This window comes from Schistocerca cancellata, chromosome 11 (genome assembly GCF_023864275.1).
Source record: "Schistocerca cancellata isolate TAMUIC-IGC-003103 chromosome 11, iqSchCanc2.1, whole genome shotgun sequence".
Lineage (NCBI taxonomy): Eukaryota > Metazoa > Arthropoda > Insecta > Orthoptera > Acrididae > Schistocerca > Schistocerca cancellata.
In genome coordinates, this window is record NC_064636.1 from 39,168,676 (window position 1) to 39,189,851 (window position 21,176).

The following is a 21,176-nucleotide window of genomic DNA, read 5'->3' on the forward strand; positions in this document are numbered from 1 at the left end:
ACCAAAGTGAAGTGTTTCTATTCCAACAAATACAGTCCTGGGGGTTCTCGACCATATAACACTATTTACACTTTCATTGGGGTTTTGAGTTTTTCCGTGAATACACTTTTTCAACAGTTCAGGTGCTGCTAAGTCTCTGAAAATACTTTATCTCACAACACTAAAATGTACCTGATGAACACGGACGTTAATAATAACACCATTTGACAGCAGTTTAACAGCGCCACAGTGGGTCACGCCCATGTAGAACAGATTTCAAAAAAAATTTAAAAATAGTTGTAGTCTTCGGAATTGAATAAATTATATATCTATTAAAAGGTAATAGTCTGCAGATTCAGAAAACGCAAAAAAGTAAAAATTGAACTTTTCATGATTTTGAGCCTTTCCGGAGCCCGTTAAGTGGTTCTAAGTTCTAGGGGATTGATGACCACTGCAGTTAAGTCCCATAGTGCTCAGAGCCATTTGAACCATTTTGACACTGTCGAAGCAGCTGGCTGGTGAGACCGCTGACTCACCGCTGATCCGACACGTGCTGTGCCGCAGGTGCTGACGGGGGCGGCGACCTGCTTCTACGCCTTCATCGGCTTCGACATCATCGCGACGACGGGCGAGGAGGCGACCAACCCGCGCCGCTCCATCCCGCTGGCCATCGTCGCGTCGCTCATCGTCATCCTCATCGCCTACGTCACCTCCTCCATGATGCTCACGCTCATCGGTGAGTCGCGCCTTCCCTGGACAGCCGCTCCCTCCAGTTACTGCGCTCCGCGCGTCATTCGCTGCGACACCCCGTACTCGATCGGCTCCATCTCCGAGATTTCGAAGCTGTTCAAACTGTAATAACTAACAATACCCACTCTCACATTTCCCTCCAGACTACAGTCATTCTTCGAGCATCCATACGATCTCTTCTTTACAGCTGATGCCCCAAACTTAGTCTCCCCATTGTAGTACTTATTATATCTCTTTAAAAAAAAGTGTAACTAATATATTTTAGAGGAAACACTCTCCTAGTAAATTTGTTTGTCCTTTGATTTATCGTGATCTGTTACTGATTTTTAGTGAATTTAGTTTTTAGCAGCTGGGGTGGATGAAAGTCGGAACTCATCAAATACAGTGGAATGTCAGGTCTTAAATGGCTACACAGGATAATTGAAATGGCCTGGGAGTCGGGACAGGTTCCATCAGACTGGACAAAAGCAGTAATCACACCAGTCTTTAAACATGGAAACAGAAAAGATTGTAACACCTACAGAGGTACCTCTTTAATCAGCGTTGTGGGTAAAATCTTCTCAGGATAATGCACGACCGCATGTTGCAGGTCGTGTATGGGCCTTTCTGGGTATAAAAAATGTTTGACTGCTGCCCTGGCCAGCACATTCTCCAGATCTCTCACCAACTGAAAACGTCTGGTTATTGGTGGCCGAGCACAATACGCCAGTCACTGATGAACTGTGGTATCGTGTTGAAGCTGCATGGGCAGCTGTACCTGTACACGCCATCCAAGCTCTGTTTGACTCAATGCCCAGGCATACCGAGGCCGTTATTACACTGATTTCTCCGGATCTATGCACCCAAACTGCGTGAAAATGTAATCACATGTCAGTTCTACTATAACATATTTGTCCATTTCTTCTTGGTGTAGCAATTTTAATGGCCAGTAGTGTAGTTTCCGTATTATAACGTGTTAAACAGGGAAATTTTAATTATAACCATCCAGTACCTCTTTATCAATCCTGTAAAACCCAGGCAATAAATAGAGAATAAAATCAGCGTAACTTCCTATCTGTGAGACGTCTACATGAGAGACAACAACCATATGATTCACCAAAACTAGAACACTGAAATACTTACTTACTACTGGAAAGGAAAGCAGTGTAATACAATTACTAACTGGCTTAACAAGTTTCTTAATGCCAAGGATATCATACATACCTTCGAGGTCTTCATCCATCCCACCACCGTGTTGTATGTATCAGTACACCTTTTAAATTTCCCAGTCCAGCCGTGTTCTCCCTTATCATTCACTCCAGCTTACTTACCATGTCTGCCTACCCTCCCACACCCATATCAAATACCATGTGAGAAATTTCACAGACTTCCACAAACATTTGGAAAGCCTTTACCAGGGATTCCCAACCTCCCCACCATCTCCTCCCACCCTCTGGAGACCTGGCCTGCTGCCTCACCCTCTTGCTCATTCATACCCTACACGTCCTTCTGCACGCTAGTTTCACCAGCCTTCTCCACTGTCACAATTACATCATTCCATTTAAGATGGAGGATCCAACCCACCCATTTTCCAAATAACTGCAATCCTACTCACTTCCTACCACCTGCATCCAGTTTCTTGACCCTTCCCAATACTCATTCCTCGCATTTTGTCATAGCACATCCTCCGCATTTCATCTTTGGGTGCCGGTCTCTGTGACCGAGAGGTTCTAGGTGCTTCAGTTTGGAACCGCACTGCTCCTATGGTCACAGGTTTGAATCCTGCCTCGGGCATGGATGTGTGTGATGTCCTTAGGTCAGTTAGGTGTAAGTAGTTGTAAGTTCTAGGGGACTGATGACCTCAGATGTTAAGTCCCATAGTGCTTAGAGCCATTTGAACCATGTGAACGATCTTTGGGTGACCACTGATCTGACTGGTTTCATGTGGGCTGCGACAACTTCCTCTTCCATGCCAACTTCTTCATCTCAGACTTGCACATGCACCCAATGTCCTCAGTGATTTGCTGGATCTATTCCAATCTTTATCATCACCTACAGTTTTTACCCTCTAAATCTTCCTCTAGTATAATGTAACTTATTCCCTGATGTCTTTAACAAATGACCTATCATTCTGTCAGGGTTTTCCACATACTTGCACCCTTGGCAATTATCCAGAGAACCTCCTCTTGCTTATCTTATCAGTCAGCCTAATTTTCAGCATCCTTCTTTAGCACCACATGTCAAATTATTCGATCCTCTTCTGTTCTGGTTGCCCCAGAGTCTATGTTTCACTAATGTAGAATGTTGTGCTGCAGACATACATTCTTAGAAATGTCTTCCTCAAATTAACGCCAATGTCTGGTACTGGTAGACTTCTGCTGGCAGGTATGCTCTCTTTTCGTGTAATAAACTGTTTTTCATGTCCTCGTTCCTTCGTCCGCCATGCGTTATTTTGCTTCCTGGCCAACGAAATTCTACGCAGTCTGCCCACTCTGCTTTCTGCTACGTTTCATGACTGGTGTCTCTCTTTGTATTATTCTCAGTTTATACTCTACGAGTGTGGTGTTGTTAATTTCGAGCAGTATGTCTTGTAATTCTTCCACACTTCCACTGATGATAGGAATCACTGATCCTATAGTTCACATTTTTTCGTCCTGAATATAATCCCACTCCTGAAGCTATGTTTTATTTCCATCATTGCTTCTTCGATGTACAGATTCAACGGTAGTTGAGAAAGGCTGATTCATCGTTTTACACCCTTCTTAATACGATGACTTCGTCCGTGGTCATTATTTCTTATTTTTCTGTCTTTGCTTTTATTCCAAGAAAAATAGTTTTTAAGTGTAGTGGCATGAGTAGGACTAGAAACTAATGTCTTCATTAATGTTGATTGTAATCATGCCTGAGGTTCACCTGTCAAATGAATGATTCCACATCATTTCGGTAAAAGACTCTCTGAAATGATTTATGGCACATGCAGCTAACAAACAAACTGCATCTTTCCGTACAGCTTACACTTATTTTTGTGAGGGTCCCCCATGCACCCAATTCCCTCTCTAGCAAACGTTACTGAGCACATAAAGCACCATCACATTTACAGTTTCAAATCCATACATATCCTTATCTCATCGAACTCCAAATAATTATTCTCATTCTTGTCAACATATAAAGGGTGTCAAATGAAAAACCGAGCGAGGTGGCGCAGTGGTTAGACACTGGACTCGCATTCGGAAGGACGACGGTTCAATCCCGCGTCCGGCCATCCTGATTTAGGTTTTCCGTGATTTCCCTAAATCACTCCAGGCAAATGCCGGGATGGTTCCTCTGAAAGGGCACGGCCGACTTCCTTCCTCATCCTTCCCTAATCCGATGAGACCGATGACCACGCTGTCTGGTCTCCTTCCCCAAACCAACCAACCAACCAATCAAATGAAAATGGTACAGATGGAAAAAAGTAAGTAAACTGTTTATTGTATCGAAAGTAACTGCCAAATTGTTGAAAATGCCGTAAAAGTTACTCGATTACCTTAGAAATAATAAAGAGTTTAGTTACATTTACTCCATCTGTCTCGTTTTCATTTCACTGCTCCTTATAGGGTGTTACACGATTCATGTTACATACTTCTAGAGATTGTAGAGGGGGCTTAGTGTATCAAGTTTTACATAGAAAGCCATGTCCGGAAACGTCACCCAATGATGTTACAGAGCGTCAAAGTTATAGGCGACGGCCAGTGTAAATGTATGTACACAAATGATTCCGTGATGGCGGTACAACCATTCTAGGCTGATGGAGAAGGATAAATGTATAAGTTTGCGGTAAGGGTCCCTGTGTTGGAAACGAACGAGTCGGAACTTACAAGCGAAAACCGTTCCGATACGTCTGAAAGTGGAATATGTGTGTTGGCACTGTTATTGCTAAAATTGTAGGGTAGGCAACTTTTAGAGGGGGTGGTACCGACCAAAACAAGAATACGTGTCGAGTAAACACGGGATCTAACATGCCTGTGAGCACTTGTTCAATAGGGGAGATGCGTTTCACAGTAGCGAAGATGAACAAGTGCTCGTATCTCCTCAGGTATGCATTTTAGAGCCCATATTTTGTTCTTTTTCTCCATATTATCATCTCTGAAAGATTCCTAGCCACAACATTAGTAACAACAGTACAGGTATATGTATTCCACTGTCAGAGGTATCAAAGCGGTTTTCGTTTATAACTCTCGACACGTTCGTTTGTGTTACAGCGACCCTGACCTCAAATTGATACACTTATCTTTCTCCATCAGCATGAACAGTTTGTAACATCATCATGGAATCACCTTATATACAGGGTGTTACAAAAAGGCACGACCAAACTTTCAGGAAACATTCCTCACACACAAAGAAAGAAAATATGTTATGTGGACATGTGTCCGGAAACGCTTACTTTCCATGTTAGAGCTCATTTTATTACTTCTCTTCCAATCACATTAATCATGGAATGGAAACACACAGCAACAGAACGTACCAGCGTGACTTCAAACACTTTGTTACAGGAAATCTTCAGAATGTCCTCCGTTAGCGAGGATACGTGCATCCATCCTCCGTCGCACGGAATCCCTGATGCGTTGATGCAGCCCTGGAGAATGGCGTATTGTGTCACAGGCGTCCACAATACGAGCACGAAGAGTCTCTGCATTTGGGACCGTGTTGCGTAGACAAGAGCTTTCAAATGCCCCCATAAATGAAAGTCGAGAGGGTTGAGGTCAGGAGAGCGTGGAGGCCACGGAATTGGTCCGCCTCTACCAATCCATCGGTCACTGAATCTGTTGTCGAGAAGCGTACGAACACTTCGACTGAAATGTGCAGGAGCTCCATCGTGCATGAACCACATGCTGTGTCGTACTTGTAAAGGCACACGTTCTAGCAGCACAGGTAGAGTATCCCGTACGAAATCATGATAGCATGCTCCATTGAGCGTAGGTGGAAGAACGTGGGGCCCCATCGAGACATTACCAACAATGCCTGGCCAAATGTTCACAGAAAATCTGTCTTGATGACGTGATTGCACAATTGCGTGCGGATTCTCGTCAGCCCACACATGTTGATTGTGAAAATTTACAATTTGATCACGTCGGAATGAAGCCTCATCCGTAAAGAGAACATTTGCACTGATATGAGGATTGACACATTGTCGGATGAACCATTCGCAGAAGTGTACCCGTGGAGGCCAATCAACTGCTGATAGTGCCTGCACACGCTGTACACGGTACGGAAACAACTGGTTCTCCCGTAGCACTCTCCATACAGTGACGTGGTCAACGTTACCTTGTACAGCAGCAACTTCTCTGACGCCGACATTAGGGTTGTCGTCAACTGCACGAAGAATTTCCTCGGCCATTGCAGGTGTCCTCGTCGTTCTAGGTCTTCCCCAGTCGCGACTCGTAGGCTGGAATGTTCCGTGCTCCCTAAGACGCCGATCAATTGCTTGTAACATCTTCCTGTCGGGACAACTTCGTTCTGGAAATCTGTCTCGATACAAACGTACCGCGCCACGGCTATTGCCCCGTGCTAATCCGTACATCAAATGTGCATCTGCCAACTCCGCATTTGTGGACATTGCACTGACTGCAAAACCACGTTCGTGATGAACACTAACCTGTTGATGTTACGTACTGATGTGCTCGATGCTAGTACTGTAGAGCAATGAGTCTCAAGTCAACACGAGCACCGAAGTCAACATTACCTTCCTTCAACTGGGCCAACTGGCGGTGAATCGAGGAAGTAGAGTGCATACTGACGAAACTAAAATGAGCTCTAACATGAAAATTAAGCGTTTCCGGACACATGTCCACGTAACATAGTTTCTTTATTTGTGTGTGAGGAATGTTTCCTGAAAGTTTGGCCGTACCTTTTTGTAACACCCTGTATATACATACATTTACAGGCAACGGCGCCTATAACATTGATGCTCTGTAGCGCCGTTGGGTGACGTTGCGGGGCATGGCTTCCTGTGTTAAACTTGATCTACTAAGTCCGCTCTACAAGCTCCAGAAGTGTGTAACATGAATTGTGAAACACATGGTATGATCAAAATACAGGGTGTATCAAAAAGAATCATCCGATTTGGCACGTCTACATTTCAGAAACTATGAACATATACAATGAATTTTGTTTTTTGATGAACAGGAAACTGAAAAGCTTTTTCTCATACCTTTTCATAGGTACTCAATATGCCCCCCCCTTTAGATGCACGGGATACGTCAATGCGGTATTCAGGTTGTTCCCATACTGCAGCGAGCATGTCATGAGTTACAGCTTCCACAGCTGCTGTTATGCGACGTCTCAGTGCATTCATTGTTGCTGGTAACAAAGGCACGTGAACAGTCTTTTATAAACCGCCACAAGAATAATTACATACATTCAGGTCCGGTGACCTTGGAGGCCAGTAACGTAAGGCTGAATCATTTGCTCCAGTGCGAATGATACGTCGTTCGGTAATCCTTTGATTTAAAAATTCCCCCCATTCCAGATGCCAGTGTGGTGGTGTCCCATCCTGTTAGTAAATGGAGTCGTTCGAATCCGTCTCCACCTGAGGGAAAAGAAAGTTCTCAAGCATATCGAGATATGTGCTTCCTGTAACTAACAATGTTCCCAGCAAAGAAAAATGGATCGTACACCTATTCCCGTGAAACTTCACAAAACACATTCGATTTTGGAGAGTCCCTCCTGTAGTAACTAAAACCAACAGCGGGAACACCTTGGGCTGCGGATCAGAACCGCCAGGCGGGGAAGCCGCCGGCGCTGGAGCACGCACCACCGGGTGAACACAGGACGAGTCGGGCGACAGACCAACGACAGCAACCGACAACGACCGACTATGACCGACACAACAAGGAAGAGATAAACAACAGAGGCTTGTAGAAACCACAATACCAAACACCAACAGTAAATCCACTCGGAACCAGAGCCAGGCAAATGTCAACAACGAGCAATGACCAGAACGCAGTGCCGCCGAGATAGAGATGCAATCCAGAGCGAGTACCAGACTGGCTGGACGAGGTTTTCTTTTTTTTTTTCTTTATTGTGATTTCATTCCCCTGCCCCATATGGGCAGGGGAGGGCTGTCAGCAGCACAATCCGCTGCTCTTCAGCCGAGTGACACGACAACTAAAACAAGAATAAAATGATACATACATAAGAAGATAAAAAAGGGGAACATAAAACAGAGTAAGGTAACAAAATGGAGGTAAAAAGACATGGACATGTAGACGTTCATGGCGGACAGTTAAAAAAGTCACCAGAAAGTTAAAAAACACAGTTGGCGATGCTTGAAACACAGAGAAGACACTGAATGCGCATGCACAGGTTAAAAGTTGGCCACAGTATTAAAAACACTTAAAACCCACTAGCAGCACACACGATGAAGAGTAAAACTACCAGGTGGTACCTGCCGAGGGAAAGGTCAGAGAGGATGGAAAAGGAGGGGAGAGCATGGGGCAGCTGGGGAAGCGGCGGGATGAAGATTGGAGGGGCATCAGTGGGTTCACGAAGAGGCAAGAGACACGTGGGGCGGGAGAGGAAAAGGGAAGACAGGGCAGGAGGGAGCGCAGAGACACTGAAAGGAGGCACAAGAGATGGAGGGGGGGTAGGAGGGGGAAGCCGCTCAGAAGGAGGGAGGGGAAGGAGAGGGAGACCTGAGGAGGGGGCAGGAAGAGGGGGTTAGAGTTGGTAGGAAGGGTAGATGTCAGGGCGAAGCTCATCATCCGGAAGGGGTAGATGGTGGAAGTTGTGTCGGGAAAGGAGGCGGAGTGTGTGGAGATGGAGAGAGGGAGGGACACAACGGTAAAGGCTTGGCAACTGGTTGGGGGTGGAGAGGAAGGGAGACACCAGGGGGTGAGGGGGATCAAGGCGGCGGACAGTATATAGTGTGCGGATGTGTTCGAGGAAAAGGAGAAGGTGGGGGTAGGGGATGAGGTGGTAGAGGATGCGCGTCGGGGACAGAAGGCGGATGCAGAAGGAGTTTCAGGAGGCAGAGGCGGTTGTGAGCTTAGTTTTGGATGGTAAGGAGATGGGGAGTCCAGGTGAGGTGGCGGTTAAGTGTGAGGCCAAGGTATTTGAGGGTAGGAGTGAGGTGGACAGGACGGCCATAAATGGTGAGGTAGAAATCATGGAGGCGGAAGGAGTGGGTGGTGCGGCCTATGATGATCGCCTGGATCTTGGAGGGATTAACACGGAGGAACCACTGATTGCACCAAGCGGTGAATTGGTCAAGGTGGGTTTGGAGAGTACGTTGGGACCGTTGAAGGGTAGGATAAAGGGCTAGGAAGGCAGTGTCATCAGCGAACTGGAGAAGATGAACAGGAGGTGGAGGTTTGGGCATATCAGCAGTGTACAGGAGATAGAGGGGAGGGGAACGGACTGGACTAGGGCAGAGCGGGTCCCTATATACTGGAGGGAGCGGCTATTGGCCGCTGTCTGCACGTGGCGTAGCGGTGGCGCCCTCGCTGCAGAATAGCCGCCGCGGACGCGGAGCCCTCTATGGGCTGACCACGTCCATCTGTTCTGGCGTGTGTTCGTCTTCCGCGTGGGAGGTACTAGACCTCCCATGTCGTACAACTTAATGTGCTTGTTCCGTACCCCATATTCTCATATTATGACGGTTCACTTTTCCATTTAAATTGAATGCTGCCTCGTCATTAATCGTGGAAGAAAACTTTCATCCTCCACCTTGCCAAGGACTAAATTACAGAACTCCACGCGCTGTTGTTCGTCATCTTCACAAAGAGCTTGCAGTAGCTGAATTTTGTACGGTTTCGTGTATAAACGTTGACGCAACACACACCAGACGGACATTGGGAGGGATGTTGAGCTGTCGAGCTGCACGGCGAACGCATTTCTGGGGAATCCTCGTGAAACCGTGGCGGATGCGTTCGACGTCTGTGTCAGACACTCGGGGACGGCCCGGCGATCTGCCTTTAAACAACCTGTTTCTGGGAACTGTTCCATGCCATCGTCTAACGCTCTGTGCTGTAGGAGGACCGACACCGTACCTACTACGAAAGTCACGCTGACCAGTTATAAGTGACCCGCACTGCGCAAAGCGTAGAACACAAAGCGCTTTCTGTCTCCTGACACCATTTTTAGTAGAACTGAAGTGTGCATACACTGCTGCTAGCTACCGGAGTAACTCGAGAGTTCGCTGTTTCCGACAGTGAGTTGTTCAAGAACACATCTAAAATAACATTATACACTCTTGCTCATAAATTAAGAATAACTGCAAAATGTGGTGCCACACAACGTGGCACTACACAAAACTGGCGCTAACAGCATAGTAACATAGGGAACACACACGACGCAGACCTGTAGGTCCACGGTATTGGTGGTAAGTTGAGAAAACCGTCCCGAAACACGTGTGCTACAAAACGACACTGTTTCCTGCGCATGCACCCCGACATGAGTATGGGATATGACCACCGTGCACACGTACACAGGCCGCACAACGGGTTGGCATACTCTGGATCAGATGGTCGAGCAGCTGCTGGGGTACAGCCTCCCATTCTCGCACCAGTGCCTGTCGGAGCTCCTGAAGTGTCGTAGGGGTTTGAAGACGTGCAGCGATACGTCGACCGAGAGCATCCCAGACGTGCTCGATGGGGTTTAGGTCTGGAGAACAGGCAAGCCACTCCATTCCTCTGGTATCTTCTGTTTCAAGGTACTCCTCCATGATGGCAGCTCGGTGGGGCCGTGCGTTATCATCCGTCAGGAGGAAGGTGGGACCCACTGCACCCATGAAAAGGCGGACATACTGGTGCAAAATGACGTCCCGATACACCTGACCTGTTACAGTTCCTCTGTCAAAGACATGCAGGGGTGTACGTGCACCAATCATAATCCCACCCCACACCATCAAACCACGACCTCCATACAGGTCCTTTCAAGAACATTAAGGGGTTGCATCTGGTTCCTGGTTCACACCAGATGAAAACCCGGGGAGAATCTCTGTTCAGACTATACCTGGACTCGTCCGTGAGATAACCTGGGACCACTGTTCCAATGACCATGTACTGTGTTCTTGACACCAGGCTTTATGGGCTCTCCAGGGGTCAGTGGAATGCACCTTGCAGGTCTCTGGGCGAAGCAGAAACCACGTCTGTTCAGTCGTCTGTACACTGTGTGTCTGGAGACAACTGTTCCAGTGGCTGCGGTAAGGTCCCGAGCGAGGCTACCTGCAGTACTCTGTGGCCGTCTGCGGGCACTGATGGTGAGATATCAGTCTTCTTGTGGTGTTGTACACTGTGGACGTCCCGTACTGTAGCGCCTGGACACGTTTCGAGTCTGCTGGAATCGTTGCCATAATCTCGAGATCACACTTTGTGGCACGCGGAGGGCTCGTGCTTCGACCTGCTGTGTTTGACCAGCCTCCAGTCGCCCTAGTATTCTACCCCTCATTAAGTCATCAGTTTGTGTTCTTTGAGCCATTTTCAACACACAGTCGCCATTAGCACGTGTGAAAACGTCTGCACACTTCCTCGCTGCACCGTTCTCTGACATGCACCAACACACCTCTGCGTATGTGGACTGCTGCCAGCGCCACCGTGCGACGACCGCAGGTCAGATGCACCGCACGGTCAGACCCCGAGCTGATTTAAACCCGCAAACCGCCCACTAGAGCGTTGTTTCACCATGTATCAGCATTATCCATAATTTATGAGGATGAGTGTGGTTACGATTTTTCAAAATCGGATCACTCTGTTTGATGCACCCTGTATTTTGTTCAAAAGCTGAAGAGTGCCAACATTGCAGCTATACAGAGAATTCAATCCACAAGACTAAGCAGCTCTAGTTTTTTTTTTTTTTAAGAGTTCCTTTTCCACCGCTGGTCTGTGCATTGTGCAGACGGCCCGTGTTTTCCTGTGTTGTGTACCGGCGCGAGCTGCCCAGTTTTCCAGCCCCCTTGGAGCGCGTGCTGAGCACGGCCTGTGTGGTGTGCCCGCAGTGCCGTACAACAAGGTGGACGCCGACTCGGCGCTGGTCGAGATGTTCGGCCAGGTGGGCGCCTACAAGTGCAAGTGCATCGTGGCCGTGGGCGCGCTGGCCGGCCTCACCGTCTCCATGTTCGGCTCCATGTTCCCCATGCCGCGCATCGTCTACGCCATGGCCCAGGACGGACTCATCTTCCGGTGCGTATCTCACAGAAACCTGAAACGGTTGTAATGTTGATGCTTTATGTAGTTCTGAAAGCACTGCTGATATTTAACAATAAAAGCGGGTTCAAAGCTGTGAGCTATCTGGGGAAGTTAACCTTGCATTACTGACAAGGGAACCTCCCCGTCGCACCCCCCTCAGATTTAGTTATAAGTTGGCACAGTGGATAGGCCTTGAAAAACTGAACACAGATCAATTGAGAAAACAGGAAGAACTTATGTCGAACGGTGAAAAAATAAGCAAAATATACAAACTGAGTAGTTCATGGGAACATAGGCAACATCAAGGATAATATGAGCTCAGAAGTGCCGTGGTCATATGGTTAGCGTGAGCAGCTGCAGAACGAGAGGTCCTCGGTTCAAATCTTCCATCGCGTGAAAAGTTTGATTTTTTATTTTCAGTTTATGTGACAAACTCTTACGTTTTCATCACTTTTTTGGGAGTGATTATCACATCCACAAGAAAACCTAAATCGGGCAAGGTAGAAGAATCTTTTCACCCATTCGCCAAGTGTACAAATTAGGTGGGTCGACAACATATTCCTGCCATGTGACGCACATGCCGTCACCAGTGTCGTATAGAATATATCAGACGTGTTTTCCTGTGGAGGAATCGGTTGACCTATGACCTTGCGATCAAATGTTTTCGGTTCCCATTGCACAGGCGCGTCCTTTCGTCTACTAATCGCACGGTTTTGCGGTGCGGACGCAAAACACAGACACTAAACTTATTACAGTGAACAGAGACGTCAATGAACGAACGGACAGATCATAACTTGGCGAAAATAAAGAAAGTAAACTTTTCACTCGAGGGAAGATTTGAACCAAGGACCTCTCGTTCTGCAGCTGCTCACGCTTCCACGGGACCACGGCGTTTCTGAGCTCATATTATCGTTGATGTTGCCTATCTTGCCATTGGACTACTCAGTTTGTATATTTTGCTTATTTTTTCACAGTTCCACACAACTTCTTCCTGTTTTCTCAATTGATCTGTGTTCAGTTTTTCAAGGCCTATCCACTGTGACAACTTATAACTAAATCTGAGGGGGGTGCGATGGGGAGGTTCCCTTGTGAGCATCTGTTTCACCAGGTATCCAGCCTAGTTCACCATATTGCCAACCAGACTAACATTAATTATAATCTTTTAATAGTCATCTTACGACACCCGGCGATATATATATATAAACTGGTGCCTTATTTAGGATTGTAAAAACGTGAGTTTGTAATCTTACAGAACACATCAAATATGGAGTCAAGATTGCATGCAACACTGCATTCAACACACGAAGAACGTTGAAACATATGCAAGAGGAAATTAACGACAACCAACCGATTCAATTTTCACCCAAAGAAGTTTCGTCATGAAATTACCACACACTGGTATACTAAATTCATACTAACTCTCTGTGAAATCTTCCCGAAAAGAATAGCTGAGGGCTGCTTTGATGATTACACCACATGCTACATGTGGTCAACTTGCTTTACACAACGAGCATAACTCCACAATAATTTTGATAATTAAAATAAATTACATGGAAACGCAATTTACAAAAGAAAAACCTCGAACTGGTTACTGTCGTCTTACTATTAACCTGATGGGTCAAACAATTGTATAATCACGTGGTACTGGTCTCACAAAGTACACCCCACGTGGGTTGAACATAAAGAAAAGTTGCTATATTGGAAAATATTGTCAAGACGAGACGTTATAATCTCACACACATTCGCATTTAAGATTCATGATCTTAGTTAGAGTTACTGATTATTCACACATGGTTCCACTTTACTCACAAAGTAGTGACAAAGCAACTACTGGAAGATATTCTGAACTTCACGCTCGAATTACATTGCGTAGCAATTTATGATAACATTAGATATTTTAGATCTAAACCTGAAATAAAGGTGCTTAAATTTTCAGTTAGTCTGAACTTAAGAAATCCATTGTCCTACGGACTTAGCAGAGACGCGCAACGCGCTTAGCTGGAGATCTTACCACTTCAGACGCTCGCCGCAGACAGACTGACCTGGGCTCCTACCGAGCGTGCTTAACAGATATAAACGGAAGTGACCAGAGAGGCAGATTCCTATACCGACATGACAAGGGACGGACAGGACCATACTAAGAATAGAAACCTCTCTGCTTTTAGAAAGCATAGCTACCTGTTCCGACGTTGGTCCTACTGTTCTCTAGCAGACAGGCTTGTCTGCTACCCTCAAGCATGCAACTAGAAATACATTTCCTCATTCATCCTCTCACACAGAAGGGAAGGGGGATGACAGTATCTTATCATATACAGTATATAAAAGAAAGCGGATGTAGGTTCCGTATGAGACTGTGTGACATGAATTACATATAAACTGTGTTTTAAAGTGTAGTAGTGTGACAGCTCGTTCTTGTTTATGTGTAAAAGTAACACGTTCCACTGCTCAGTCTCCTCCCAGATAGTTAGAAACACCACAGTAAATTTAGAAGTGGAATCTGTGCCGTAAATGACAACAGTTTTAAAAAATTAACATGAAAGGAATCCAACAGAGACCTTTCACGGTGAATGTCAAACGTCACCAATATGCATATACAGGGTCGTCCATTCATCGTGACCGGGCGAAATATCTCACAAAATAAGCCTCAAACGAAAGAACTACAAAGAACGAAACTCGTCTAGCTTGAAGGGGGAAACCAGATGGCGCTATGGTTGGCCTGCTAGATGTCGCTGCCATACGTCAAATGGATATCAACTGCGTTTTTTAAAATACGAACCCCCAATTTAATTGCATATTAGTGTACTACGTAAACAAATATGAATGTTTTAGTTGGAACACTTTTTTCGTTTTGTGATAGATGGCGCTGTAATAGGCACAAACATATGATTCACAACTTTATACGAACAGCTGGTAACAGGGAGACTGGTTTGATGCAGCTCTCCATGCTAATCTATCCTGTGCAAGCTCCTTCATCTCCCAGTACCTACTGCAACCTACATCCTTCTGAATCTGCTTAGTGTATTCATCTCTTGGTCTCCCTCTGCCATTTTACCTTCCACACTGCCCTCCAATGCTAAATTTGTGATCCCTTGATGCCTCAGGACATGTCCTACCAACCGATCCCTTCTTCTAGTCAAGATGTGCCACAAACTCCTGTTCTCCCCAATCCTATTCAATACCTCCTCATTAGTTACGTGATCTACCCACCTAATCTTCAACATTCTTCTGTAGCACCACATTTCAAAAGCTTCTACTCTCTTCTTGTCCAAACTATTTATTGTCCATGTTTCATTTCCATACATGGCTACACTCCATACAAATACTTTCAGAAACGACTTCCTGACACTTAAATCTATACTCGATGTTAACAAATTTCTCTTCTTCAGAAACGCTTTCCTCGACGTTGCCAGTCTACATTTTATATCTTCTCTACTTTTTATTTTGCTCCCCAAATAGCAAATCTCCTCTACTACTTTAAGTGCCTCATTTCCTAATCTAATTCCCTCAGCATCACCCGACTTAATTCGACTACATTCCATTATCCTTTTTTTGCTTTTGTTGATGTTCATCTTATATCCTCCTTTCAAGACACTATCCATTCCGTTCAACTGCTCTTCCAAGTCCTTTGCTGTCTCTGACAGAATTACAATGTCATCGGCGAACCTCAAGGTATTTATTTCTTCTACCTGGATTTTAATACCTACTCCAAATTTTTCTTTTGTTTCCTTTACTGCTTGCTCAATATACAGATTGAATAACATCGGGGAGAAGCTACAACCCTGTCTCACTCCCTTTCCAACCACTGCTTCCCTTTCATGCCCCTCGACTCTTGTAACTGCCATCTGGTTTCTGTACAAATTGTAAATAGCCTTTCGCTCCCTGTATTTTAACCCTGCCACCTTTAGAATTTGAGAGTATTCCAGTCAACATTGTCAAAAACGTTCTCTGAGTCTACAAATGCTAGAAACGTAGGTTTGCCTTTCCTTAATCTTCCTTCTAAGATAAGTCGTAGTGTGAGTATTGCCTCACGTGTTCCAACATTTCTACGGAATCCAAACTGATCTTCCCCGAGGTCGGCTTCTACCAGTTTTTCCATTCGTCTGTAAATAATTCGCGTTAGTATTTTGCAGCTGTGACTTATTAAACTGATAGTTCGGTAATTTTCACGTCTGTCAACACCTGCTTTCTTTGGGATTGGAATTATTATATTCTTCTTGAAGTCTGAGGGTATTTCGCCTGTCTCGTACATCTTGCTCACCAGATGGTAGAGTTTTGTCACGACTGGCTCTCCCAAGGCCGTCAGTAGTTCTAATGGAATGTTGTCTACTCCTGGGGCCTTGTTTCGACTCAGGTCTTTCAGTGCTCTGTCAAACTCTTCACGCAGTATCGTATCTCCCATTTCATCTTCATCTACATCCTCTTCCGTTTCGATAATATTGTCCTCAAGTACATCGCCCTTGTATAGACCCTCTATATACTCCTTCCACCTTTCTGCTTTCCCCTCTTTGCTTAGAACTGGGTTTCCATCTGAGCTCTTGATATTCATACAAGTGGCTCTCTTTTCTCCAAAGGTGTCTTTCATTTTCCTGTAAGCTGTGTCTATATTACCCCTAGTGAGATAAGCCTCTACATTCTTACATTTGTCCTCTAGCCATGCCTGCTTAGCCATTTTGCACTTCCTGTCGATCTCATTTTTGAGACGTTTGTATTCCTTTTTGCCTACTTAGTTTACTGCAATTTTATATTTTCTCCTTTCATCAATTAAATTCAATATTTCTTCTGTTACACAAGGATTTCTACTAGACCTCGTCTTTTTACCTACTTGATCCTCTGCTGCCTTCACTACTTCATCCCTCAGAGGTACCCATTCGTCTTCTACTGTATTTCTTTCCCCTATTCCTGTCAATTGTTCCATTATGCTCTCCCTGAACCTCTGTACAACCTCTCGTTTAGTCAGTTTATCCAGGTCCCATCTCCTTAAACTCCCACCTTTTTGCAATTTCTTCAGTTTTAATCTACAGTTCATAACCAATAGATTGTCGTCAGAGTCCACATCTGCCCCCGGAAATGTCCTACAATTTAAAACCTGGTTCCTAAATCTCTGTCTTACCATTATATAATCTATCTGATCCTTTTTAGTATCTCCAGGATTCTTCCATGTATACAACCCCCCCCCTCCAATGAACCATGGAGCTTGCCGTTGGTGGGTAGGCTTGCGTGCCTCAACGATACAAATAACCGTACCGTAGGTGCAACCGCAATGGAGGGTTATCTGTTGAGAGGCCAGACAAACGTGTGGTTCCTGAAGAGGGGCAGCAGCCTTTTCAGTAGTTGCAGGGGCAACAGTCTGGAGGATTGACTGACCTGGCACTGTAACACTAACCAAAATGGCCTTGCTGTTGTGGTACTGCGAACGGCTGAGAGCAAGGGGAAACTACAGCCGTAATTTTTTCCGAGGGCATGCAGCTTTACTGTATGGTTAAATGATGATGGCGTCCTCGTGGGTAAAATACTCCGGAGGTAAAATAGTCCCCCATTCGGATCTCCAGGCGGGGACTACTCAAGAGGATGTCGTTATCAGGAGAAAGAAAACTGGCGTTCTACGGTTCGGAGCGTGGAATGTCAGATCCCTTAATCGGGCAGGTAGGTTAGAAAATTTAAAAATGGAAATGTATAGGTTAAAGTTAGATATAGTAGGAATTATTGAAGTTCGGTGGCAGGAGGAACAAGACTTCTGGTCAGGTGAATACAGGGTTATAAATACAAAATCAAATAGGGGTAATGCAGGAGTAGGTTTAATAATGAATAAAAAAATAGGAGTGTGGGTAAGCTACTACCAACAGCATATTGAACGCATTATAGTGACCAAGATAGACACGAAGCCCACACCTACTACAGTAGTACAAGTTTATATGCCAACTAGCTCTGCAGATGACGAAGCAATTGAAGAAATGTATGATGAGATAAAAGAAATTATTCATGTAGTGAAGGGACACGAAAATTTAATAGTCATGGGCGACTGGAATTCGACAGTAGGAAAAGGGAGAGAAGGAAACGTAGTAGGTGAATGTGGATTGGGGCTAAGAAATGAAAGAGGAAGCTGTCTGGTAGAATTTTGCACAGAGCATAACTTAATCATAGCTAACACTTGGTTCAAGAATCATAAAAGAAGGTGACAGGTAGGTTTTTGAAATTAAAATGCAGAACGTAGGTACGTTTGAACATTTTATTTCGGTTGTTCCAATGTGATACATGTACCTTTGTGAACTTATCATTTGTGAGAACGCATGCTGTTACAGCGTGATTCCGCGGGACTGCTACGGTCGCAGGTTCGAATCCTGCCTCGGGCATGGATGTGTGTGATGTCCTTAGGTTAGTTAGGTTTAAGTAGTTCTAAGTTCTAGGGGACTGATGACCACAGATGTTAAGTCCCATAGTGCTCAGAGCCATTTGAACCACAGCGTGATTACCTGTAAATACCACATCAATGCAGTAAATGGTCAAATAATGTCCGTCAACCTCAATCGATTTGGCAATGTTGACTGGAATACTCTCTTTCAAATTCTGAAGGTGGCAGGGATAAAATACAGGGCGCGAAAGGCTATTTACAATTTGTACAGAAACCAGATCGCAGTTATAAGAGTCGAGGGGCATGAAAGGGAAGCAGTAGTTGGGAAGGGAGTGATACAGGGTTGCAGCCTGTCCCCGAAGTTATTCAATCTGTATATTGAGCAAGCAGTGAAGGAAACAAAAGAAAAATTCAGAGTAGGTATTAAAGTCCATGGAGAAGAAATAAAAACGTTAAGGTTCCCCGCTGACATTGTAATTCTGTCAGAGACAGCAAAGGACGTGGAAGAGCAGTTGAATGGAATGGACAGTGTCTTGAAAGGAGGATATAAGATGAACATCAACAAAAGCAAAACGAGGATAATGGAATGTAGTCGAATTAAGTCGGGTGATGCTGAGGGAATTAGATTAGGAAATGAGACACTTAAAGTAGTAAAGGAGTTTTGCTATTTGGGGAGCAAAATAAAAAGTAGAGAAGATATAAAATGTAGACTGGCAACGGCGAGGAAAGCGTTTCTGAAGAAGAAAAATTTGTTAACATCGAGTATAGATTTAAGTGTCAGGAAGTCGTTTCTGAAAGTATTTGTATGGAGTGTAGCCATGTATGGAAGTGAAACATGGACAATAAATAGTTTGGACAAGAAGAGAATAGAAGCTTTTGAAATGTGGTGCTACAGAAGAATGTTGAAGAATAGATGGGTAGATCACATAACTAATGAGGAGGTATTGAACAGAATTGGGGAGAACAGGACTTTGTGGCACAACTTGACTAGAAGAAGGGATCGATTGGTAGCACATGTTCTGAGGCATCAAGGGATCACTAATTTAGTACTGGAGGGCAGTGTGGAGGGTAAAAATCGTAGAGGGAGACCAAGAGATGAATACACTAAGCAGCTTCAGAAGGATGTAGGCTGCAGTAGGTACTGGGAGATGAAGAAGCTTGCACAGGATAGAGTAGCATGGAGAGCTGCATCAAACCAGTGTCAGGACTGAAGACCACAACAACAACAACCATTGTGGCTACTACAACTGCATGGATTACTCTAGTCCAGTGCCCTCCCTAACAACTGGACTCAACCCTGGGGTACAGGCAGGATTTCTCCATTATGAGGAGTCTGCAAATTCCGCCAACCTGTTGCAAACAAAGGTTTATTGGCCCTTGACCTAGATCTCGATGTTTATAAAAATATCTTGCTCAGAAGTAGTGGTCTCTGTTACATAACATGATGGTACATTAGACTCGTTAACAATGGTCAGTTTCCTGAGCGATTAAAGTACTCAGTAGTAAAGCCACTTTGTAAAAAGGGAGAAAGGGATACTGTAGACAATTTTAGACCTATTTCTATAGCATCAGTGTTTGCAAAAGTTATTGAAAAGTTTGTGTATGTAAGGATAATTGATCATTTAAATCACACGATTTGCTGTCAGATGTACAGTTCGGCTTTAGAAGTCGTTTAACAACTGAAAATGCCATATTCTCTTTTCTCTGTGAAGTACTGGATGGGCTAAACAAAAGGTTTCGAACGCTTGGCATACTTTTTGATTTAACTAAGGCATTTGATAGTGTTGATCACAAAATATTGCTCCAGAAGTTGGGTCATTGCGGAATACAGGGAGTAGCTCACAACTCGATCACCTCTTACTTTAGCAACAGACAGCAAAAGGTCATTATTCACAATGTCGATAACGGCTGTGATGCGTGGTCTGAGTGGGGTACTGTCAAGTGGGGGGTGCCCCAGGGATCAGTGTTGGGGCCGCTCCTGTTCCTTATTTATATAAGTGATATGCCCTCTAGTGTTACAGATAACTCTAAAATATTTCTGTTTGCTGATGACACTAGCTTGGTAGTAAAGGATGTTGTGTGCAACATTGGCTCGGTTTGAAATAGTGCAGTACATGACCTAAGTTCATGGCTTGTAGAAAATAAACTAACGCTAAATCACAGCAAGACTCAGTTTTTACAGTTTCTAACACACAATTCAAGAAAACCTCACGTTTTAATTTCACAGAAAGGGGATTTTATTAGTGACACTGAACAGTTCAAATTTCTAGGTGTTCAGATAGAAAGTAAGCTATCAGAAGTGAGTGATCGTTCGACACGAAAATTAGTCTACTTTGCTTATTTTCGTTCGCTAATGTCATATGGTATTATATTTTGGGGTAACTCTTCCCATTCTATAAGGATATTTTTGGCTCCGAAACGGGCGGTTCGGGCAATGTGGTGTAAGTTCATGAACCTCTTGTCGACCTCTGTTCACGAGTCTGGGTATTTTGACATTGGCCTCTCAATATGTATATTCCTTATTGTCGTTTCTTGTTACCAATGTTAGTTTATTTGAAGGAATAAGCAGCTTTCACTCGGTTAATACTCGGCAGAAATCAAACCTGCATTTTGCAAAAAGGTGTGCAGTATACGGCTGCATTCATTTTTAATAAGCTACCACAAGAACTCAAAAATCTTAGCAGTAATCCACGCGCTTTCAAATCGAAACTGAAGAGTTTCCTTATGGGTCACTCCTTCTATTCTGTCGAGTAATTGCAGTATTAATGTGTTTTATTTGAAAGTTAAGCATAATGTGGACCGAGTTTCTTAAGGAAATTACAAATATTGTTTTCTATCAGAATGAAAAACTTTCTGAAAGTGGAAATTAAATGGAAAATCTTTAAGTGCCATAGTTCATTACTCAGCAAAAAGGTAGTTAAAGTTCAGTCTGCTTTTATAAAACTGTATATGGC

The 21,176-nt window shown here is 44.5% G+C and overlaps 1 protein-coding gene across 1 annotated transcript in view; it reads left to right on the top strand.

Moving 5' to 3' along the window:
• LOC126108622 (probable cationic amino acid transporter) overlaps positions 1–21,176 on the top strand; it is a 663,130-nt gene that overhangs the window by 518,120 nt on the left and 123,834 nt on the right. The window contains exons 6-7 of the mRNA XM_049913934.1: positions 544–715; positions 11,684–11,867. Coding sequence (XP_049769891.1) covers positions 544–715; positions 11,684–11,867 — 356 coding nt within the window. The remainder of the gene's footprint in view (positions 1–543; positions 716–11,683; positions 11,868–21,176) is intronic.